We start from the raw sequence: 25,008 nt of genomic DNA, 5'->3' as shown, positions 1-25,008 counted from the left end.
TCCGTCCGTACGTCCGTCCATAACGGATAGCTTTTTTCGTTAATTTAGACATGTTAGAATTGTCCTATCGATTTTAAATGGTGATTCCTTTAGTAGTTAGTAGCTATAGATAAAGGATATATAAAAAAAAGGATATAATTACACTTGTAGAGTGTCAGAACTGAATAAGCAGAATATTAAGTCTAAACAAAATTGTAAGTAAATTTATTGCATAACTTTCTAATTACAGAATTTTGTTTAAGGACATACTTACATTTTTAGTACTTGATTATAGAGATGCTTCGTATATAACACTGTACCTTGTGGTAACTGGAATCAGTATTCCCAAAATCAGATGAATAGACTTGCACTTTGTTCAGATTCTTGTGAAAGTTGTCAGCAGTCTCACGAATTCTCCGGTATCGAGAAAAATATTCAAGATCTGAGAAACTGCTTAGGCATCACAACATATCAGTTACACAATGAACAAGTCAGGTATGTACGTCACCATGTGTAGTGCAGCTGCTACTCTATAATTAGTTAGGTATGTACGTCACCATGTGTAGTGCAGCTGCTACTCTATAATTAGTCAGGTATGTACGTCACCATGTGTAGCGCAGCTGCTACTCTATAATTAGTCAGGTATGTACGTCACCATGTGTAGTGCAGCTGCTACTCTATAATTAGTCAGGTATGTACGTCACCATGTGTAGTGCAGCTGCTACTCTATAATTAGTCAGGTATATACATCACCATGTGTAGTGCAGCTGCTACTCTATAAATAGTCGTTTATGTATGTCCTCATGTTTAGCGCAGCTGCTACTCTATAATTAGTCAGGTACGTACGTCATCATGTGTGCAGCTGCTACTCTATAATTAGTCAGGTATAGATGTCATCATGTGTAGTGCAGCTGCTGCTCTATAATTAGGCAGGTATGTTTGTCATCATGTGTAGCGCAGAAGCTACTTTATAATTAGTCAGGTATGTATGTCATCGTGTGTAGCGCAAAAGCTACTCTATAATTAGTCAGGTATGTACGTCATCATGTGTAGCGCAGCTGCTACTCTATGATTAGTCAGGTATGTTTGTCATCATGTGTAGCGCAGAAGCTACTTTATAATTAGTCAGGTATGTATGTCATCATGTGTAGCGCAAAAGCTACTCTATAATTAGTCAGGTATGTACGTCATCATGTGTAGCGCAGCTGCTACTCTTTGATTAGTCAGGTATGTACGTCATCATGTGTAGTGCAGTAGAAAATCTATAATTAGGGTATATGAGTACAGGTATGTACCGTATATGTCATCATGCGTAGAGCAGCAGCTAATCTATAGGTAATTAGGCTATCCTTAGGCTAGACGAAGAGAAGCTCTTAATTGTGCCTTTAACAAATGACGCCGTACAATGAACCTAGTAATATTGTCTAACTTTTTATCTTTGTGACGTTACAAAAATCGAAGGATAAGAGGGGAGGTGGGAAAGAAAACCCCTAAAAAAGAAAGGGATTTTTGTTACGTCACAAAGATAAAAAGTTAGACACTATTACTAGGTTCCGTACAATTCAAATGACCAATGACAGGTCAATACACAGACTAAATTACCAATGGCAAGCCAGTATACACTTTAATTGACCAATAGAAGGCCAATATGATTTCTTTTTTATATGCACTATAAAAATATATTGATGAAGATATATTTTAAAATCTTAAACTAAGCTACCAACGAGAATATCGAAATCTTTACAGTATGGATTAGAACCGGTTATCAGCCATACTTAGAAATTATATATGGTATCATTTTACAGCTTTTCCACGAATATTAATATAAATAACCATAAAATTAATACCAGTTTTGTCAGCCCGGGCATTGGCCCCTTGGGGCTAACAAAACTGGTTTTAATTTTATAATTGTACATTTTATATCCGCGGAAAGCTATTTATAATACGATGCGAGAAATAACTATTATTTCCCGGCAATATATACCAGCTTTCGGCGGATGAATTTAAGGGAAGATTAGATCCACCAAATTGACTCAGAATTATTATATTAACTTGATTTTTAAATCGTAGATTCTTAAGACAATTAGACAAAATGCTATAGGCGTGTTATCTCCTTAATCAACATACAAACTTGTCCATTTAATATGGCACTAAAAAATCGGAATGTTCGTATGTTTCTTAGTCACCTACGTTTAGGGTCAGACTTTTTATTGTCTGCTGAATTTATTTTGGGCTTTTTATGCTAACTTCCATCCTGTTTATGATTTACGTGGACTGTCTGTCAGCCACAAAAATATTAATATCAAAACAAAAGTAAAAGATTTCGTAGATTTTTATTTTTTAATAGTTATTTCTCGCATCGTATTATAAACAGCTTTCCGCGGATATAGAATGTACAATTACAAGATTAAAACCAGTTATTTTATTCCCGAGGTGCCGAAGGCACGGGCTAAAAAACTGGTTTTAATCTTATGATTGTACATTTTTATATTTGTTGAAAGCTGGATATAATACGATGCTAGACATAGTTTTTTCGTATGGATGAGAAACGGTTCCTCTCACCGGATTCGAATGAATAGGAGAAAATATTTTCTCAATTTTTACTCACAAAACATCTGTTCTTTAAATCACTTTGTCCGTTTGTCCATCCAGGATTTTTGTGTACTTCGCTATTTATCAGAGAGAAAGGTTACAATGGGCTGTTTATTACACTAGTCTCTAAAGTTTTATAATAACTTTTTCTTATTTGTTGACTTAACAACTTTGGGGACCTTCGGTAAATTTTCATTGGTTCGTTCATTAAGTTGAGTGTTTAAACGTTTCAAGTTTATCCACTAATTTTAATCTAAAGAAGGGGTAATTTTGTGTATCATTATTGGGGATGTATATCAATTTATCAGCCATTATCTTATCCCTTTAGATCCCTGGATATTAATAAATAGAATAGAATAATTAGTACCTTTATTATAAATAGTATTTGTCATCCTTGTTTTTATTTAGAGAGCACCAAGAAGCTGCCTCCAAGATGAGCAAAATGATGATTTAAACAAACAAAACCAAAAAATATTACTTTCCCACTAATTACCTATAGAGCAATGGGGTATTCCTAAACAAAAAACTGGATAGGAATATCATTCTCATTTAAACAAAACTTATTTTTATGCTAAAATGTGGTTTAATTTTGGTTTTTAATTTTCATTTTTTTCTCCGAAGTAGTCATTTTTTCCCCGAAGATAATTATGCTTTCTTTTAGTAATTAATAAAAATTCTAAAATCTTCAAAAAAAAACTCAAAAATCTTCTAAAAATATTTTCTCAGATTTTCATTTTAATATGACTGTATAGACATGGGAACTTCAGTCGTGCGAGGCTTGTGGTGCAGAACTGAGATTCTGTTCACCGGTTGCCATGGTCGGGGGAAAAAAATTACTACCTCATCCTCGGGGATAAAAATGTTACCTCAGGGAAAAAAAAAGACACCTCAGGGAAAAAAATAACTACCGCGGGGAAATAAATGACTACCTCGAGGAAAAAAATGACTACCTCAGAGAGAAAAAAAGAATAACCTAACCTGACCTTTATTTTTAATTTATTTTTTAAAAAATAAGTGAGGGTTTATTTCAGTGATTGACATGGAACATTGAGAGAAAGCGCCAAAAAAATATAATAAAGATTCTTTTTGATATTTATTTTATTTTTATTTTAACAATAAACATATTAAAATATTAACATCACAATTTTGTTTATTTTTAATAAAAATATAAAACTTATATTTCAGGTTTATTTGTATTTGTAAACAAGGATGACAACATCCATAAAAGCGAAGCACTGAAACGGTAGGACAAACGGACATTAACATTTGTATAGTGTCAGAACTGAATAATCAGAATATAAATGTATAAGAGTCGAACCAAAATTGTAAGTAAATTTGTTGAAATACTGCTGGATACAGGATAATGTTTATGGACATACTTACATTTTTAGGACTTGATGATAGAGTTACTTCGCTTATAACATTATACTTTGTTGTCCCAGGAATCAATATACCAAAAATTTGATCAATCGGATGATTATATCACATGAAAATTTGTTGATAAAAAAGTAAAATTTTTAAAAAAGGACAATTATATCAATAATAAATAAACATTATTTTAGGTTAGGTTAAGTTTAGGTTGACACTATAAAGGCTGTATGGGGTGAGGGGGTGTTTTTTGTTCATAAGCGAAAGCACAAATTAAATTTTCCTTTAATGGGAGATGTTATTAATATATAAGAAAAAACTGACTGCTGCATTTGCTTTATTAAGGTAGACTTTGTTTGAGTGGCGGCATAAATAGTTTTTCATACTTTTTTTAAATATGTATTTTTGTACATAGTACAGACTTAAAAAGTAATAGATTTTTTATGAAAATAGAAATTTATAATATAGTCCCTTTCATGCCAACGACCCTTAAGGGGCGATTCTTTGTATTTTCATAGTAGCTTTTCTCCTATTATTTCTAGCCTCTGCGGGGGGTTCTAACCCTGTGGGGCCAATTGCCTAACCCTGCGGGGCAATCACCTAACCCAATATAACCTAACCTAACCTAAAATAACCTATAAAAAGCCATTTTAAAAATAAGATGAATGGTCCCTAAGGGGCGTTGCCACGAAAGGGACTGTACCCAAAAATAGTACTGAACTATTTAGACGCACGTAGAACTAAATTTCATATTTAAAATATATATATATATATATTTATTCAAATCGTTATTATTAAAATGTAAACAACATATCAAGGACAATACTATCCATAAGTAGCGGAGCAACAATTATAAGGAATCTCTTTATAGTGTCTATAAACAAATGACGTCATACTATACAAATGACCAATGATAGGCCGATACACGGACTAAATTACCAATGGCAGGCCAGTATACTTTTTAATTGGCCAATGGTTGGCCAGTATGACGCTATTTTTATAGGCACTATAAAAAGCTTCATTATATGACAAAATTGCAGTAAAAAAACATGGGAAACATGATAACAAAAAGTTATATCATATGGAAAATAAAAAAGGAACAGCTGCTGTAAGCGTGTAAGGTTATACAGCTGTGACGTACGTACGGACACACCAAAGTTATTGAGAAGCTTCGCGACTAACGGAATTATAAGGTAACTATGTTTTATTCTATATATTTAACTATTATTCAGGGAGTAAGGGAGGGGACAATGGATCGAATATTCAATTTTTAGGAGTCTCAGACTTTGGGGACTGGCTTAAAGGGAATGTGCAAGAATTTAGCAGTTTCTGGCTGAGTTTGGGGACTTGCGCATGAAATGCCGCTACTCGTTATGTATGTTTTGAATATTGCAGACGGGGAGAAGGGAAATAAACACTCGTTGTGTTAGTTTGGAATGTAGCAGACGGGGAGAAGGGAGAAGGGAGGTGGGGGTAAGGGGCAAGGGAAATAAACAGAATAAAAAGGGGCAGTCATATTCTTGCTAGCAGCTGGCCGGGTCCAATAATCTTTTAATATAAAAATCTCACCAAAAAACCTCAATATATTTCATCAAAAACAAGTTGTGATTTCACTTTACATGACGCTATGGAAATCTATTATTCAATTAACAATCCCTTTATAATTTCCTACAAATTTATTGGATTAAACTGGATTTCATGCCCTTTCTTTGTTAACTCTTATATTGAATTAATTGCCCATTGTCCCCTCCCTTACTCCCTGACTATTATTACTTTTTAAGTTAAAAAACAATAACAAATATCTTTTTTTAAGATTTTTTTATAAATAACACGCACTTGGGGATACTTAACATAAAAACATTTCAAGTACATAATGTATGTATCTTTTTATTCACACGTTTTATATAGTCATATCACTTTTCTTATACAAAGTTTCAAGGTTTTTGGTATTGCTGTTTGAAAGAGATGGGACAATTCCATTGTCTAAACTTGTGAGGTGTTGGAGCTTCTCTTCATGCGACACAAAAATCTAAAATAAATAAATTTTTAATTTTTCGTTACATTTAATCAAGGACTGTTATGTCCAAAGTTGTCAAACCTTTGCTATAAACAAGGATGATTTTGTTTAAGCCAAACAGTTTGAAGTTGAAAGCAAAATGAAGCAGCTTGTATAACAATAGTGCCTATAAAAAAACCCGTCATTTAATACAAATGACCAATTTTAGGCCAGTATATATTTTACATTGGTTAATTTAAATGTATACTGGCCTATCTTTAGTCATTTACATTGTATGATATTATTTTTTATAGGCATTATAAGCTGCTTTAAACATTTGTATTATTACTGTATACTTCTAAAAGCCAAACTGTTTGAAGTTGTAAGCAAGTTCAAATAGGTAGGTGAAATAATGACTGATAAATAAGCTATAAAAAATGGAAAGAATTTTAATGAATATAATAGATTTGAAATCTGCATAAAATTTTAAGGATTTTTTATAAAATTAGTTTTTTATATAATTCATTATTTAAAAGCGCAAATCCAATTTAAGTTAATAAATTTTGACCAATAGGATAGGTGGATTGGAAACTACCTGCGCTATAATTGGTTGAATGATGTACGTCACTTAAGCTTCTCCAATCAGGGCGAAGATAGTTTTCAATCCACCAATCACAGATATCAAAATTATTTAACTTAATTTGTATTTGCGCTTATAGATAAAGAATTATACAAAAAACGAATTTTATAAAAAAAAATCCTTAAAATTTTATGCAGATTTCAAATCTATTATATTCATTAAAATTCTTTCCAATTTTTATAGCTTACTGATAAAGAAGCTTCGCTGATAAGAAATCATTTACATAACACTCGATTCCCCATATCAACCATTTAAATATTTAATATCTTTTTCAATGAAAAGATTTACAAAAAAAAATTCTTGAATAAATCTTTTTTTACCAATTTGAATGGTTTGTACTGACAAAATTGTATCAAAGTAATTAAAACTTTTTAATAGGATTTAAAACATTGAAAATTTAAACCAAATTAAATGTGCTTATAACAAGGATAATCATGTCTAGAAGCAAACAAAGCTCAATAAATTGGAGGAATAAATGAACAGTAAAAAGCAAGAGAAATTAGCAGTATTCGTTGAAATATATAAATGAACAGCTGAAACGTGATTGTACATACATTCCTAATTATAGAGATGCTTCGCTTATTATTTGGTACAAGGACGTTCAACCAGGGAAAAGGGAATGTGATTCTGACGAACAATTATAAAGGAAAGTTTTCCCACAACCCCCTTCCCCTTTTTCTCCCCCTTTTTACCCACCCTTCTTCAGTTACATGGAGAAAAAAAACAAGTTATACTCCAACTTTACTCCAACATGATATTAAATTTCGCGGCAATTTTAATTGTAATTAATTGGCTGAATAGCAGCCCCTGTGTTCAAGTGTGGAGTGGTTAAAGGTGTGGTAATGTGAGTTTATCCAACCCCACACACAAAAAAAATTGGGGTTAGGCAACCTCCATAATTTTTGAAAATACATTAGATTAACCTCCCCCCCCCCAAAAAAAAAAAAAAAAAAAAAAAAAAACTTGGACGTCGTTGTTTGGTACCAAATATACATTATTTAAACTGTTTTTATTATGCAGCAATTTATATATTCTAAAAAACAATTTATAAAATAACTTACCCCATAATCTTTTTGAAACTTTTTCTGTAGCTTTTGGAGAAAAATCCGTAGATAAAAGGGTTTATACAACTAAAAAAAATAATGAATATATTTTTAGGATGTTATATAACAATTTAATTAAAAATATTGGGCAGTTTTCTCTTTCTAATTTTAATTTCATTGTACTTTTGATTTTTATCTATTTCTATAAATTTAATAAAAATAAGAAATATTTTTTTTTTCATGAAGAAAATAAGCAAAAAATATTAGAATAGTAGTAAATTATTAGAAAATAAAGACTTTTTTGGACATAAGTAGAGGTGTTTCAAATCCCTATAATGATAAACAACATTAACCTTTAGTAAACTTATATTATTGGTTTTAAAAAAGTTAGGTTTAGTCCCATTCGTGGCAACGCCTCTTAAGGGACGTTTCGTCGTATTTTAACAATAGCTTTTATAGGTTATTTTAGGTTAGGAATAATAAAAGCTGCTGTTAAAATACAACAAAACACCCCTTAAAAGGCGTTGTCACGAAAGGGACTATACCCAAAATATTTTAAGCCAACCAATAGGTGAACATCTTTATAAAACTTTGGGTACCAGTACCTGTTCCCATAGGCCAGGATGTACATGAAAACCTTGACATGTTTCTTAATTCCAACAGCTTGGACACTGTACACGTCAAAGGCTCCTAAAATAAACAGGGATATAAAGGGATAAGACAATGGATGATAAACTCATTTACATCTCCAATGATAATACATAAAATATGCCCTTATTTAGATTACAATTAGTGGTTGAAACGTTTGGACACTCAACTTATTAAACCAACCAATCAAAATTTAATCAAATTTGGTAAGCCAATGAATAAGAAAACATTATTATAAAACGTTGGGGACTAGTGTAATAAACAGCCCAATGTCCCCTCACACCCTGAGAAATAAAACATAACATTTGTAATTTAAGCAGGTTTGACGTTAATAAACATTTGATAACATGCGTTGATATATCTAGTAAGAGATATAAGTTTTCCGGAATTTTAATGTAGGGAGTAGATTTGAAATCTGCATCAAATTTTAAGAATTTTTTATAAAATTCGTTTTCTGTAAATTTCTTTATCTAAAAGCGAAAATACATTTTAAGTTAATTAATTTTGACCAATAGGATAGGTGGATTTTAAACTACCTGCGCTCTAATTGGTTGAATGATGTACGACATCCAATCAGAGCGCAGATTTTTTAAATCCCCCAATCACAGATGCCAAAATTAATTAACTTAATTTGTATTTCCGCTTTTAGATAAAGAATTATACAAAAAACGAATTTTATAAAAAAAAATCCTTAAAATTTGATGCAGATTTCAAATCTACTCCCTAAATTACAATTCCGGAAAACTTATATCTCATAATATCTAGTTATAATTTGTATCTTTTTTTTGCAAATTCATGTTGTTCGTCATTACAGAGCTGGATTTTTAAATCATTTTAGTGGTGAGCCAGATCGGGGTGAGCCAACTTTCCACCAATGAGAGCACAGCATTTTATGAAATGCCGCGCTGTGATTGGCTGAAATTCGGCTCACCCAGATCTGGGTTACCACTAAAATGATTTAAAGATCCAGCTCAGTTTTAAATTTTTTTTTTAAATTAAAGAAATAAAAACAAAGTTTAAATTCATTCATTTTACTTTTAGTTATTTCAAGAAATTTAAAATATAAATTAGTTTTAACTTTTTATATGTATGAAATACAGAATATAAATAAGATTATGGATAAATTGTAAGAATTATTTGAAGTTTAAAGTTTATGAAAATCGCCACTAGAAAAAAATACGCCCCACCCATCTAAAAAAAATGTTTTTTTTATAACTAAAATAAAAAAAGGAGGAGCTGGATCTTTAAATCATTTTAGTGGTGAGCCAGATCGGGGTGAGCCAACTTTCCACCAATGAGAGCACAGCATTTTATGAAATGCCGCGCTGTGATTGGCTGAAATTCGGCTCACCCCGATCTGGCTCACCACTAAAACGATTTAAAGATCCAGCTAGGGGGAGATTTCAGTGCTCGCAAGGAAATTTGAGGGAAAGCACCGTAATGATTGTTACCTAGAACATTGAATACAAGAAGAGGTGTCCAGCAGATGATGAACAAGGATACAACAAATAGCAGCATGTTCTCAATCTAAAATATGTAAAAAAATTATGAGATGTAGCTGTGTGTGTTTAGTGGGGATAATAGAAATGGGGCCCTAGCCAAAATGGGGATAGATGTGACAGCTTTCGGCCTACCTATTCTATTGGCGTCATAGTAGAGAGGAAGAGAAAGGGAAGGAGGAAAGAAACTACCTAGAAAAGAGATGGAATATGGGGTATTTCCTGACGTCAATAGAATAGGTAGGCCAAAAGTAGTGACATGTATCCCCATTTTGCAACGGCACTATAGAATTCGACAGCTACTTATGAGATGCATATTCTTATGCAGGAATAAGGTATAGCCAACAAGCGAAACAAATCTTAAATAATATTTGGGGTGAAGATAAAAAGGTCGTCAATTCTACTATGAGTTGCCTCTCAACGACATTTGAAAATCACGTATAGGTTTCGTGATTTTTTTCGAATTACTTTCGTTGTTGGTATAAGCTGATTCTAATGCCAATTTTTTTAAATCTTGATATTATTCCAGAGCATTTTATAAGGTACTTTAGCAGAGATAGGGGCATGAGTTTAGGGCATGTTTTGAGCTATTTTAATTTTCATCTTTTTATCAAAAGTTATAAACCAACCTTATCATTCTTCTTTCCACTTCTTATGATTGAAGCCTAAAAAAATTTTCATTAAAATTTTAATAAATACATAATTTTTTAAGGGATTCTAATGTTTGGAAAAGGCGGTATTTTTGCCCAAACGTTTGTGGATGCCTACGGCACAGTGTACATAATTGGAAATACCAATAATACGATGAAAGAAATAACTATTCTTTTCTAGTAGGTTTCTCTCCTTCTTCCCTTTCTTTTTCCTACTACTATGACGTCAATAGAATTGGTAGGCCCAAAAGCTGTGACATCTATCCCCATTTTCCTAGGGCACTAAACACAGCTAGAGAGGAAGACAAAGAAAGTCCCTCAATGACGTCATAAAAATGAGGGATGAGGAGAGGAGGAGTGGGAAAAGAAAACTCCTAAAAAAGAGATGGATAATCTCTCGTTTTTATGAAGTAACATGCTGATTTTTTTTTGAGGGACTTTTTTCGTCTTCCTAGAGAGCTTCGTATGTATTATACCTGACGTCTGGGGAGTATGTCTGAGCAGCTGCTAGTTGTCTGCAGCCGAGATCTAGATGTTGCTCCATTTGTAGGGGTATCACAGCCATTCTAGATAGATAGATAGATAGATAGATAGATAGATAGATAGATAGATAGATAGATAGATAGATAGATAGATAGATAGATAGATAGATAGATAGATAGATAGATAGATAAATAGATAGATAAATAGAGAGATAACTTTGTCTCTTTTTCTCTTTCTCTCTCTGTCTCTCTCTTTCTCTCCCTCTCCCTCCCTCCCTCTCTCTCTCTCTCTCTCTCTCTCTCTCTCTCTCTCTCTCTCTCTCTCTCTATCAAGGCCTTCATTTTCTAAAATATATCTTACCAAATTAGTTGGACGAGTCATCCTATTGAATTGAAACTTTGAGTTGAATAGCGCCACCTGGGTGCTGGCAATCTCTATTGAGTCAGTGCCGCAACTGGTGGTGATGATGATGGAGCTACGACGTACTGTTGTCTCACACATCTCACTAGAAAATAGATTTTATGTCAGTTATGGCCACTTTTTTCAAGTTCTTCTAAAAATTTGCGAAAAATTTGGTGAGCCTTTCCTTTTCCTTTAATCTATTGGACTGTAAATTACACTGGTACCCAAAGTGTTGTTACCTCACTATTTTATCCAATAATGCTAATCTACTGGAGCTGGGTAATTTTGTTTATCTTCAATGAATATAAATTTATCGTCAATTGTCTTATCCCTGAAAATCCCTGAATTACGAATGAAAAATAGTTTTGTCGTATCCATTCGAATCCGGTGGATAGGAACCGGTTCTCATCCATACGAAAAAAAAACTATGTCTAGCATCGTATTATATCCAGCTTTCTACGAATATAAAATGTACTATTATAAGATTAAATTAGCCCCGAGGTGCCGACGGCACGTTGGGGCTAAAAAAAACTAGTTTTAATCTCATAATTGTACATTCTATATCCGCGGAAAGCCGTTTATAATACGATGCGAGAAATATCAATTATTTTGCGCGCCAAATCCATATGCTACTGTATATAGCTACGTCAACAGTAATAAATGTGTCTGAAAATTTTCACAAATTTAGATTTCAGTAAATACATAATTTTTAGCAGAGAGGTGAGGGACAATGAGCTGTTTATTACACTAGTCCTCAAAGTTTTATAATAACGTTTCCTTGTTCGTTAGCTTAACTACTTTGGGGGCTTTAGTGAGTTTTGATTGTTTAGTTCATTAGGTTGGGTGTTCAAACGTTCCAACCACTGATTTTGATCTACAAAAGGGGTAATTTTGTGTATTGGATGTACATCAATTAATCGGCCATTGTCTTATCCCTTTAGATCCCTGGTTTCTAGGCACTAGTCAAACTTTTTTGGTTGTTTAACCGACTGTAAAAAAACATTAGAACTAAAATGAAAATCACATTACTTTCTTATATTTATTAGCCTAAAAAAGTACAAATTCTATAAATCTTATTTGGCTAGCTTAGAATTAAGAGTTTCATAAGCCTGTAAGAAATGTTAGAATTAAAGAATTCCTATATTTTTAAAAGCGAAGCTTTTCTATAATTAGGGCCAGTATGTCCGTCATTACCAGAATGTCCGTACGTCCATTTTTAACATGTTGATTTTTCTACTTTTTTAACAACAAGTTTTTATGTGATCTGATTATCCAATAGATCTGATTTTTGGTATATTGATTCCTGAGACAACAAAGTACAATATTAAAAACGAAGCAACTCTATAATCAAGTCCTAAAAATGTAAGTATGTCCATAAATATTATCCTGTATGAAGCAGTTATTAAACAAATTTACTTACAACTTTGCTTCGACTCTTATACATTTATATTCTGATTATTAAGTTCTGACACTATATAAGTGTTAATGTCCGTTTGTCCTACCGTTTCAGTGCTTTGCTTTTATGGATGTTGTCATCCTTGTTTGCTTACAAATACATTGTACAATTTCCAACACAAAAAAGTCAAGGAACCTAAGACTATGGTTGTGACGGATATTTTTTTGGCCGGATACCGGATATTCGGCTGATTTCTAATTCCGAATATCCGGTTCCGGCCGGATATCTGGCCAACGTTCGATATATATGGCAAATTACCGGATATCCGGCGTCAAAAATCAGCCGGATATCATGTAACCGGATAGTTTTAATATCCGGTATCCGGCCGAATATTGAAAATGACCGGATATCCGGCCCAACTCTACCTAAGACCTCCAGACAACATGATAAATTGTGCTCTGAATACAGGGATCTTAAGGGATAAGACATTGGAGGATAAATTTGTATACATCCACAATTATGATACACACAATCACCCCTCTATAAATTAAATTGTTGGTTTAATAATTTTGATACAAATCAAAATTCAATAAAAGTACCCATAGTTTTTTATCTAACAAATAAGATAAAGTTGTTATAAAACTTTGGGTACCGGTGTAATTTACAGACCAATGTCCCCTCACTCCCTGAATGAACATTTTTTTTTTATTTGTCTCGATTCGAAAAATTTGAATAAAGGGATATAAAAATAGTCTGAATTAAAATAAACAGCATAACTTATACTTAGAAACCCTATAAACAGTATTTTGACTAAAAATATTGTTGCAAAATTATATTAATAAAATAACGACGATACATGTTTTTTAATCACGATTAAGTTTGTTTTTTCGTTTAATTTTACCCCATTACTGAAACAAAGGAATTGGTTCTAAAATAAATTTTTCTTTATTGTCTTAATCCTGCAGATCATAAAGGTTATATACATTTGTAATGATTAAATCCCAATCAGATATTTGTTTGGATAAATTATCTTGGAATCATTTAGCCTCTAATTATCAGGGCTTGCAAGCCGCCCATGTAATACAGCTCAGCTGCTAATTATTGAGAAGAAAAAATAGCCTTTTATGGGAAGCTAGTAAAAGTTGCTGCCTTAGATTATGACGTCAAAAAAATAACCAATGAGAGGCCAGTATACACTGTAATTGACCAATGGTAAAATTTATAGTGGCCTCTCATTGTTTAATTTTTTTTTTCGTCATAATTTGAGTCAGCCACTTTTACTAGCTTCTTTTATGGCTGAGGGAAGGAACATTGAACTATCATCACCTATATCAGTAATCAGTACCAAAAGTTTTGTAAACAAATGAGGAGTGTCCAAACTTTTAACTAATAAAATTTACAGAAGCAGGAACTTCATTATGGATGTACATCAATGTATCATCCATTGTCTTATCCCTTACAATCCCTGAATTAAAATTTAAAAATGAAAACTCCGCAGTGCATAAGAGAAATATGTATGACAAATTATAATAAACAAAATTTGCCATAGTTTATCATTGTTTCAGTACAATGCATCTTTTTACTCATATCAAAGATCATAAGGGTAGGGCAATGAGAGTTACATTAGTGTAGAGATTTAGATTATTGATGGAAAAGTTTTGACATTTTCACATAGCTCAAATTTAATAAAGTTAAAGATGCAATATAATTGTCAATTGTTCCCTCCCTTAATGATTCTTATAGAATATGCAACTATGTAAACTATTTCATAGTAAGACAAGAGCTGGATCTTTAAATGTGTAGCCGTGCCTTAGCCGTAGCCAGAGGTACAGCCACTAACCTATTAGCGATTTTTAAATCAAATATTTAAATTTTAAATATTTAAACAAAAATAATTTTAATTAATAATTATAAATTAATTTAATTTTTAATTAAAATATTTCAAATCAAAATCTTTTATAGTCTATGTTTTATTGGCAGCACTGGCAGTGGCGACGGCTACGACTACGGCCACGGCTACGGCTACAGCAACGGCTACAGCAACGGCTACACATTTAAAGATCCAGCTAAGGCTTTATTTACTTCTAAACGATGTATTAAAATCAACAGTATAAGAGAGATAGACCAATGGAAAACAAACTGGTACATGATCCTATTATATGAAGTAGTAAGTTTTTTTTGTCAGTAGCTTAAGATTTTGATAACTATTGAACCGATAGAGTTTTCCCTTTTAGGAAAGCGTCATATAGGTCCTGGGTTAGTTTTAGGCTATTTCATTTTTAAATTTCATTGGTTTGAAGCTTTTTTTTCTGCCCAACCTTTCCCCTTCGAATAAAGAGCCTCTAGATACTAATGGGGCATCTGCTAGTTAATTTATAAATCAAGAGAAGTACAAAACGTTAAAAAGTATTTTTGTATTTTTTTACTGTCCAAGCTTAGGATCCCTCACACTGTCTGTCTGTAATGTATTTTATTATTACATATAACGCGTGTTTTTTTACCTTTGGATGTTTGTAACTGTCGTTTGGCTGTCCGGCGTTTTATCTCCTCCACTTCCTAAATTGATTAAATTATCATTGAGTCATTTGCCTGATTTAGCAGCAGTATAAAAAACACACAACTTTATGGAAAATACGCGAAAAAAAGACCTTCTTTGTACCTCTCCTCCCCTCCCCCTTAGCCTATTATTAACAAAACATATGTTTTTGTTTGTTAGAAGGGGGGGGGGGGGGGTGAATGGATACCCCGCTAAAATTTCGAGGGATACTGACAAAATCCCAAGAGATGGAACTATTCCCGTGAAGTAACATTAGACATCATTACCTTATTAGCAGTAATTGAACATTAAAACGAAATGGCTTAATTGTTTTTTTTTTCTTTTTGCATTTTGTTTTATTTTCTGTTTACTACAATGGATCTTATGAGTTTTTTTTTCAAGGTTTTAATGCCATTATAAAGTAGTAAGCTTTATGTTTCCCAGTTGAGATCTCGCTTACTACCTTAATGAGTTCTCCCCCTTTAAGGGTTAGTGTAGTTTAGGCGATGTTGTTTTTAAGCTTAGACCTTGGGATGGTTTTAGCCTATTTTTCTGCCCTGCCTTCCCTAGATGCAAGGGGCGCAGCCGCTTGTAATATATAATAGATACCCCATAATCGATCAAGTAAAGAAATTGTGTAAATACTAAAAATGCGCAAAAACAACATTCATGAAAAGTTAAAACCTTACCTGAGTTGAAATTATTGAGCTCGATATTCAGGGATGGCTCAGATTTACCTCTGAAAATAAACAACAGAAAATAATAAACAATTATAAAAAGGATGTATTTACTAGAAAGCGAAACATTTATGACAAACACATGGACACTTGATATATATTTTTTGGCAAACCGTAGTGCCAAGCTTCATAACGACCAGACAATTATTTCATGGCTTTAAAGTGCCCTGACGTATAGCCCTTATTGTAGATGCGCCTCGATGAAATAAAATAATGTAATTCATGTTGGAAATGACTGTTGGATCTAAAGGTATAAAACAATGGCTGATAAATTGATGATGATGCACAAAATCACCCCTTCTATAATAAGTGGTTAAAATGTTTGAACCTGATGAGCTAACCAATCAAATTCACTAAAGTCCTCAAAGTTGTCAAGTCACCGAATAAGAAAACATCCTTATAAAACTTTGGGTACTAGCCTAATAAACTGTCTAATGTCCCCTCACTCAGAAATACAGCCTTATTTTATCTTGTGTGCCATCCGCATATTATCATTTTCTGTAGTTAGTGACACATATTCGCAAAAAGACATAATAGCTAAAAAATTCTAGGCAATGGGCAGCTTGTGCTGTTGTGATAATATTAAGGATTTTTTTGGTGGATATGAAGACACACTTTCTTATTTATCAAATTATTCTGTCTGTATTTTATAAAAGATTAATCAGTAAATCTATTTTTCTAAACACTTTAAAATCTGATTAATTAGGTTTAATGGCAATCAGGCAATTCTATCATGTCTAAATGTCAGTGACGATGTGACGTAGAGACCCTAATTATGGGTAGCTGCGCTACTGAAAAAAAAGAAGAGTAAACTATTATACTCACTCTGGCACGTAAAGATTAATCCCAGCGCCGGTTTGCATTAACTCTCGCTCGTGGGACATTTCCTTAAAAAATATTTAATATAAAATTTTCAAAATAAAAAACTAAAATAATTCCTTTTGATAAAGTAAAAGTCTGTGTACCGAAGGATCCCGCTAACCGATTTGGTTCTCCTTCACAGTGCAGCTCCTGGGAAGGTTTATAACTATTTTGGGGGTTCCTCTATCATCCCAAAAGAAATCGCCCCTATAGAAAAATGCATCTCAAAAACATTTTTTTACTTTTTAAAAAACTAAAATTTAAGTGGAATAGTTCGACTTAACCCCCCCCCCTCTTCAAGTGCCCCTAGAGGTCTCTAGGGGCGTAGCCGCTAGTATTTCATAAAGTATGGACGTTAAAAATAGCTTAGATGAAGAAAAACCGTAAGCTTTAGGTTATGAAGGATTATTCACTTGTTAAATAGTACTTAAAATTATTTTCTCTTTTTCTTAGGTTTTTTTGTTTTGTTCTATTAAAACAATAAATATAATTCTTTTTATTCTTATTTTAAGTTTATGAATATACGTATTTAACATTTTTTTAAAATCTGTTACATGATAATTATTTGGAACCAATTTGATTCTATAAATAACATTTATCTAAATATTCTATTGTTTTATATTTTTTAAAAATATTCTAAATGAATAAAGGGAATTGCAGCCATTTGTAAGTCAGTTAAAATCCGCGAAAGTGAACTTTAAATGATTTGAATTACGCGGCTTGCGCGGGCACTTCCCCGCGGCTGACATTTAATAAGATTTCTCAACTATTAATTAAGATAGACGGCTGATTTTTTGTTGAAGACTCCCTACACCAAAGGTATATATTTTTATTGGCCATTAGTTTGTCAATCGGCCATGCTACAAAAAAAATTATTTATATCTATATATATAGGTTTCGTGGCTTTCTTTATCTATAATAAAAGTATATTTTTTAATGACTACTGTATATCTACACTTGAAATTGTCCTTTTGTCAATTTTTTTGTGCTTTGCTACATATTGTTGTTCTCAAATTTAAAAGAAAAAAACGAACTCTTCAAATAAAATGCATTATTTACCTTTAATTTATTAACTATAGAGGTATAGCTGTATATCATGATGATGCCAGGGAAAACTAACACGAGCATCAGCAGGTACAATTCGTGAAACCTAAAATCGAAAAATTCATTATTATTCATTGTTACAAATGAATGTCTTAGAATAGTACCCAAAATTGTATAACCACGGTTTTTTAATCGTTGGTGAAAAAACATTTGCTGACTTTTTTGCAAACCGATAATTTAAATCTGCAGAAGGGGTAATTTTGTTTATCACCATTGGAGATGTAGATCAATACAACTTCCAATGTATTATCCCAATTTAAAGGGATAAGACAATGAACGATAAATTATTATATCAAAATTCAATAAAAATCTTACAAATATCTGGGGATGAATAGACCAAGCTTGCAAAATAAATTGCACAAAGCTTGCAAAATAAATTGCATAATAAAACCTAAATCTTGGTGAGTTAATTTTAAAGCTAGAAAATGGAAAAAGATTATAAGAAATAACTTTTATAGTCAATATAAAACATATATTTTTATCAGGCAATGAACAATGCTAAAAAGAAGTTAAAATTTAAGTTGTATGAATTTTTTTTAAAATTTGGATCCAAATTCTTGACCGGGATATATAAATTAAGAATAATTTGTTCTACCTCAAAACTGCAAGAAACAAAGACAAATATGTGGTGAGTAGCGCAGCAAAAACAGCATCCAAAGTTTTATAACCACCTAATCTTATTCGTTGGCTGAAAGACTTTAGGTACATTTATCCAATAGGATTGGGTGTCCAAACATTTCAACCTTTAATTTTAATCTACTTAAGGATAGATAATCATTGTGGATGTATATATTTCAATTTATCGTCCATTGTCTTATCCCCTAAGATCCCTGGATGGTCCTATTTTACCTGAACAACAACGGGTTGTTCCAGGACGGGACACACCAGTAACCAACCTTGATCCACTTGAACTCAATCATATCCTAAAACAAAAACAATTATGTCCAAATGTGGAACAGCAAAAAACTGTACAAAAAAGTATAATGATAGAGGTATTGTCAATAAATTCATAAGAAGGGACTTTATACAGAGAAAGAGGGTACAATGGGCTGTTAATTACACTAGTCCCCAAAGTTTTATAATAACGTTTTCTTATTCGTTGCGTAAACAACTTTGGGGACTTTTGATTGGTTGGTTTATCAAGTTGAGTGTTCCAACGTTTTAACCACTATATTTAATCTATAGAAGGGGTAATTTTGTGTATCATCATTTGGGTCGCACATCAATTTATTGGACATTGTCTTATCCCTTTAGATCCCTGATTTTTAAAAAGATTTATGTACTTTTTTGTCAATTTCAAAAATAAATGTTTATTTTATTAATGTATTTAATGTTTTGTAAATGTTCAAAATGCACAAATAGACCATTTAGTAATCAATTAAAAATGAGAAAATAGAAAAATTAGTTTTATATTACAATTAAGTTGAATGTTTTTTTTAACGTTTGGTTTATTTTTATTTATATTATTTGTGTTTTTTTTAAGATTACTCTTGAAAGAGGGTGGTAACTTCCCCAAAAATAGTTATAAACCTTCCCTGGACCTAAGCTTTACTGTAAAGGAGAATATATCGGTCTAGCTACAGACAGATAAAGATATCCTGTTACTTTTTTACATGGGGTATAGTCCCTTTCGTGACAACACTCCTTAAGGGGCGTTTCTTCGTATCTTCACAGTAGCTTTTCTCCTATTTCTAGCCACTGCGGAGCAATCACCTAACCCAATATAATCTAACCTAACCTAAAATAACCTATCAAAAGCCATTTTTAAAATACGACGAATCACCCAATAAGGGGCGATGTCACAAAAGGGACTATACCCGAAATTTTTATAAAGTAATAATATCTCGTACCATAACAAAGATGTTTGGAATAGACAGAATGGCGGCTAACACCCACACAAAGAAAGTAACCTTTGCACAAAAAATAAAAATCAAATTTAATAAAATTGTTATCGTCACTTTATAACAATTATTTTCTTCATTATTGAGATAGAAAATTTTAATTTTAAGTGTTTTGAACTAAATTTCGGGGTTTTTTTTGTTTTAAAGTTATTTAGGTTAAAGGAAAATTTTTAAGGTACTAGTTGAAAAAAGTTATTTTTCTCCATACCTAACAATTTTGATTAAATTTTTTAAATATTTGATTGATTTTTAAAATTTTCCTTTTTCGCCATGTTCTTGGTACACATGGTTCTAGCCTTCAGAGGATGCACAACTGCGTAATACCTAAAAATGTATATATTAGATTTTTTTAACTAGAGTAAAACCCAATTGTAACAAACAACTAAATTGATTCATCCGATTTTTAGTGATTTTTTGGTGGCAACACTTCGTTGTAAAGACGACCTTATTTTAAGACTTATTTCTCTTGTTGGCTATACCTTATTCCTGACTAAAACCGTAGCTGGACAAAGTGCCTAAAAAAATCAGCCTTTTGACCTCATACTTTTCCTCTCATCTCCCTCATTTTTATGACGTCACGTGGCTGAATTTGAGACACTTTGTCCAGCTACTAAAAATTTATTTAAAACACGACCGATATGATTTGGTAATTTCTATCTATCTATCAATGTAAGTACCTCTGTATAGATATAACAGTAAGGTTGATGACCGAGCAGAGCATGGACAGAACCTCCAGGTAATGAACAGCCTTGCAGGAGAATACTCCAAAGTCCCAAGAATACAGGGTCAGCTTCAATATCTAGAACAAACAAGTTATTTAGATAAGTTTAAGTTAGCTTGGTCAGCTAGAAAAAAAACTAGATAACGGCATTCTGTGCTATTACCCAAAGTCTTTAAAAATAGCCAAAATAACAAAAGTTGCGTTGGTTCTTTCACCCAAAGTTTAATATTTATAGGGTAGACACACTATATACGTAGTAGAATACCTGCCGCTATAAGGGAACCCAAGCATAATAATAATATTCACCTTAGAGGGTAGACACACTATTAGTAGTAGAATATCAGCAGCTGCAAGGGAACCCAAGCATAATAATAATATTCACCTTAGAGGGTAGGCACACTATACGTAGTAGAATACCTGCCGCTGCAAGGGAACCCAAGCATAATAATAATAATCACCTTAGAGGGTAGACACACTATACGTAGTAGAATACCTGCCGCTGCAAGGGAACCCAAGCATAATAATAATATTCACCTTAGAGGGTAGACACACTATAAGTAGTAGAATACCTGCCGCTGCAAGGGAACCCAAGCATAATAATATTCACCTTAGAGGGTAGGCACACTATTAGTAGTAGAATATCTGCCGCTATAAGGGAACCCAAGAATAATAATATTCACCTTAGAGGGTAGACACACTATTAGTAGTAGAATACCTGCCGCTATAAGGGAACCCAAGAATAATAATATTCACCTTAGAGGGTAGACACACTATAAGTAGTAGAATATCAGCCGCTGCAAGGGAACCCAAGAATATACAGACAGGACTATCTTCCTCCTTAAAAAAAAAAGATTATATTTTTTTTTATCCAAGAAAAACAAAATAACAAAATAATGGTTAAAGCAGGATATTTGTGACGTTTTTGTTTTGTTGATCAATTTGACTTTTTATGTATCAATAAAAATAGCTTATACATTATGCGACAATGTTAATATTTTTGTGCCTACTTGTTCTTGTAATCACCTGATGTTAGAAGAAATAAGCATTTGAAATATCATAAACGTAGACTCATATTTTAAAATTTGCAATTTAACATTATGGAAATCCATAGAGAGAAGGAACAATGTGCTTTTTATTACACTAGTCCACAAAGTTTTAGAACAACGTTTTTTTATTAGTTGGCTTACATACTTTGGGGCCTAAAGTTAATTTTGATTGGTTGATTCATTAAGTTAAGTGTTAAAATGTTTTAACCACTATTTTCATTAAACAGAAGGACTAATTTGTTTGTTATTATTGGGAATGTACAACAATTTATCGGGCATTGTCTTATCTCTTTAGATCATAATGTAAATCTCTTTTATCTACACATCTTTATCTTAAAGCCTTTTTATTGTGATTTCTAAAATTTATGATTTAGCAAGGATGATAACATCCACCTGCGAAGCAGCTTATAGAGCCTGATAAAAAATGACGTCATACTATACAAATTACCAATGATAAGCCAGTATACATTGTAATTGACCAATGGTAAAATGTATACTGGCCTATCATTTGTCATTTGTATGGTATGACGTCATTTTTACTAGGCACTATAAGCTGCTTCCCATCTGCATAAGACAATGGCCGATAAATTGATCTACATTCTACATCCCCAATGTTGACACATAAAAGTATTCATTCTGTAGCGAAAATTACTGGTTGAAACTTTTGAACACTCAACTAAATTAACAAACTAGTCAAAATTAACTTTTTAACTTCATGACTTGATTCATAGCAGTTAAGTTCCTCCCTTGGACGGACATACAGACAAAGTGAGTTATAGTGTAAATGATTACCTCATGTTTAGTGCAGATAGTTATAAGGAAGAGAACATTACCACACAGACCGAGGACGAATACAATCATGAAGATCACCATTGGAATTATTGTTTCTATAATCAAGATTACTTTGTAATAATCGCGAATTTTCTGTAAAGTTATTTGTTAGCGTTTAGTCAAATGCGCTTATTAAGTCAAACTGTTCTAATTTTGGAAAAATGTATATACATGAAATATTTATAATTAAGAACAGTTTGACTTAATACGCGCATTTGATCAAACACTAAAATGCAACATTACGGAAAAAAATTACCCTCCTTTTAGCATTTTCAAATATATACAGCTTTAAAGGTAATTAAGATCCAACAAATGATAAAAATAGTTTTTAAAATTTAAATTGATAAAAATGGTAAAATATTTTTGTTCTTAGTCACAAATAAGCAAACAATAAAGCTATCATTATTGACACAAAATTGATTATTTTAGATTACCTAATTCAAGTGGGATATCAGAGTATGTAAAGTCACCCTCTATGGTCTCCCAGAATTGGTTCCTGAAAATATAAATCCGAATTAAACAAAATAATATTATTTGAAGTTGAGTTTGTTTTTCTAAATCGTCTGATTATTGATTTTAATTGGTTGGTTTATTAAGTTGATTCTCCAAAATTTTCAACCACTGATTGTAATCTAAAGGGGTAATTTTGTGTATCATCATGGGGGATGTCTTATTCCTTTAGATCCCTTGTTCTTTTAAGTAATGTTAATTCTTCTAATCTCCATTTCGGTAGAAATGTAATAAGGGTTCGATTGCCGCTTAATTGTATCCAAAGACTTGCTAATCGCCAAGGCCGCATTTAGATTTAAATTAAACTAAATCTGCATTTTATATACGACATTTAAGTGATCAGGGGAAGCTTAAGTGATAAGACAATGGACGAAAAACTTCCCCAATTATGATAAACAAAATCACTCCTTTCTGTAGATAATAAGTCTTGACAGTAAAGTTTGGAACCAAACAAACGAATTTAATTAAAAGTAAACAAAGTGTTTAAGCCAATGATTAAGATAACGTGTTTTAAAAAAAACTTTGGTTACCATCGTAAATTATACTCCATTTGTCCCTCCCTTCCTGTTTAAGCACCTGGATGACATTTGATTAGCGGCTGAATCTTGGCTGCTAAGCCCTGAGCAAATTGTGCTCAGATTATAAAAATTATTCAGTGAGGAAGGGAACATTGGTCTGTTTATTACACTAGCCACCAAAGTTTTTAATTACATTTTTTTTTTATTTGCTGGCCTATCAACTTTGGGGACTTTCATAGAATTTTGGTTGGTTGATTTATTTAGTTGAGTGTCCAGACGTTTCAACCACTGATTGTAAGAAGGAATAATTTTGAGTATCCTCATTGGGGATATACAATGTACAACAATTTATCAGCCATTGTCTTAACCTTTGAGATCCCTGAAAATTATTGCATGATGTCTCAATGGTAACCATGGATACACGGATCAGTAAATAATAAAAATCTTAAATATTATTAAAAATAAATAAAACAAAAAGAGAATGGAATACTATTATAAAAAATTTAAGTTTTTTTGTGTTAATTCTATTAAAATTGTTTAATGTTTTCTTACTTTTTTTTATGCCTGTACCATTGTTAATAATATCATATGTTATTGCATGATTTTTTCTCTAGAAAAAAAACTCTTTAACTCACAATGTCTGTCTGATTATGAGTTAAAGGTTCAAAATTCACCCAAGTCCCCAATGTTGTTGAGCCAACTAATAAGAAAACGTTATCATAAAACTTTGGAGACTAGTGAAATAAACAACCAATTGTCCCCTCTCTCTGTATATTAAGTTTTTGAATTTTTTCTTACTTTTTCGAAAAGCATAAAATCAAAAAACTAATTTGTCTTGGGTTTTCAGAAATTCTAAATTAAAATGTGCTTAGCTACTTAAGGACGTTGTCATCCTTGTTTAACCACCTAATCTGATAAAACCTTTATGAAAAGAAGACGTAATCGTGTAAGTTATAAAAATATCCTAAATGTCATATATGAGTTAATATGTTTTTTTTCTATTCAGGTATTTTTAACTTTCCCAGGAAGGATTATTTTAAATTGGTATAATTAGGGGGAAAAAACAATTCACTGTTTTTTAAACAAAATTTCAGTTATATTAGAATAAAGGGGTAGTTGCTCAACAACGGATTGTTTGTAGAGGAGCGATGCTACTAACAAATACTGATAACTCACCAGTCCTCGTCTGTCCAATTATACTTCGTAGTGTTTTCCAGTGAATTCATTCTTAAAGACCTGGCAAAAGAAAAATAGTAATAATTAGTATGGCTCTGATTAATTTTTGTTAAATTAGAACCGATTTTAGCCATGCTGAAATTGTACGTATAGCATCTTATTACAGACAATTTTCTGCGACTATTAAAATGAAATTAATACCAGTTCTGTTAGCCCGAACCTTCGACACCTCTGGGTTAACAAAGCTGGTTTTAATATCATATTTTAATACTCTGCAATAAGTCCCTATTCCAGTTTGGCTCCAATTCCGATTAATTTCCTCTAGATTAAAACCGGTTATTAAACATACGAAAATAAATAATATCTTATCG

General features: G+C 32.1%; 2 protein-coding genes across 2 annotated transcripts in view; one reads left to right on the top strand and one right to left on the bottom strand.

The window, feature by feature from the left end:
- LOC145319785 (SET domain-containing protein SmydA-8-like) overlaps positions 1 to 3,137 on the top strand; it is a 36,857-nt gene extending 33,720 nt beyond the window's left edge. Inside the window, exons 12-13 of the mRNA XM_080162141.1 lie at positions 360 to 474; positions 2,980 to 3,137. Of these exons, the coding sequence (XP_080018267.1) occupies positions 360 to 474; positions 2,980 to 3,025 (161 nt within the window). The 3' untranslated portion in view covers positions 3,026 to 3,137. The remainder of the gene's footprint in view (positions 1 to 359; positions 475 to 2,979) is intronic.
- A 2,567-nt stretch (positions 3,138 to 5,704) lies between these two features.
- Positions 5,705 to 24,788, bottom strand: LOC145319784 (cholecystokinin receptor-like). The gene is made up of 19 exons (XM_080162140.1): positions 24,638 to 24,788; positions 22,868 to 22,929; positions 22,395 to 22,489; positions 21,310 to 21,393; positions 20,513 to 20,634; positions 20,100 to 20,159; positions 19,785 to 19,848; positions 18,784 to 18,857; positions 17,890 to 17,980; positions 16,795 to 16,856; positions 15,922 to 15,971; positions 15,198 to 15,252; positions 11,259 to 11,403; positions 10,892 to 10,981; positions 10,395 to 10,430; positions 9,718 to 9,793; positions 8,224 to 8,308; positions 7,637 to 7,705; positions 5,705 to 5,968 (listed from the first exon to the last, which is right to left on the bottom strand). Exons 1-19 carry the CDS (start codon positions 24,769 to 24,771, stop codon positions 5,923 to 5,925), a joined length of 1,500 nt encoding a protein of 499 aa, XP_080018266.1. The 5' UTR covers positions 24,772 to 24,788; the 3' UTR covers positions 5,705 to 5,922.
- Positions 24,789 to 25,008: the final 220 nt, after the last annotated feature.

Source organism: Acartia tonsa, chromosome 5 (genome assembly GCF_053477335.1).
Source record: "Acartia tonsa isolate MP-2025a chromosome 5, ASM5347733v1, whole genome shotgun sequence".
Taxonomy (NCBI): domain Eukaryota; kingdom Metazoa; phylum Arthropoda; class Copepoda; order Calanoida; family Acartiidae; genus Acartia; species Acartia tonsa.
The sequence above is the reverse complement of the archived record's forward strand: the minus strand, read 5'-3'. Positions and strand labels throughout refer to the sequence as shown.

Excerpts from the sequence above, each read along its gene's own strand:
- LOC145319784 (XM_080162140.1), bottom strand. The coding sequence starts at position 24,771 with ATGGCTAAAATCGGTTCTAATTTAACAAAAATTAATCAGAGCCATACT. Across the intron at positions 22,490-22,867 it reads TGATATCCCACTTGAATTAG|AAACAATAATTCCAATGGTG; the intron begins GTAATCTAAAAT and ends TCTTGATTATAG. Across the intron at positions 17,981-18,783 it reads AACAACCCGTTGTTGTTCAG|GTTTCACGAATTGTACCTGC; the intron begins GTAAAATAGGAC and ends TTTCGATTTTAG.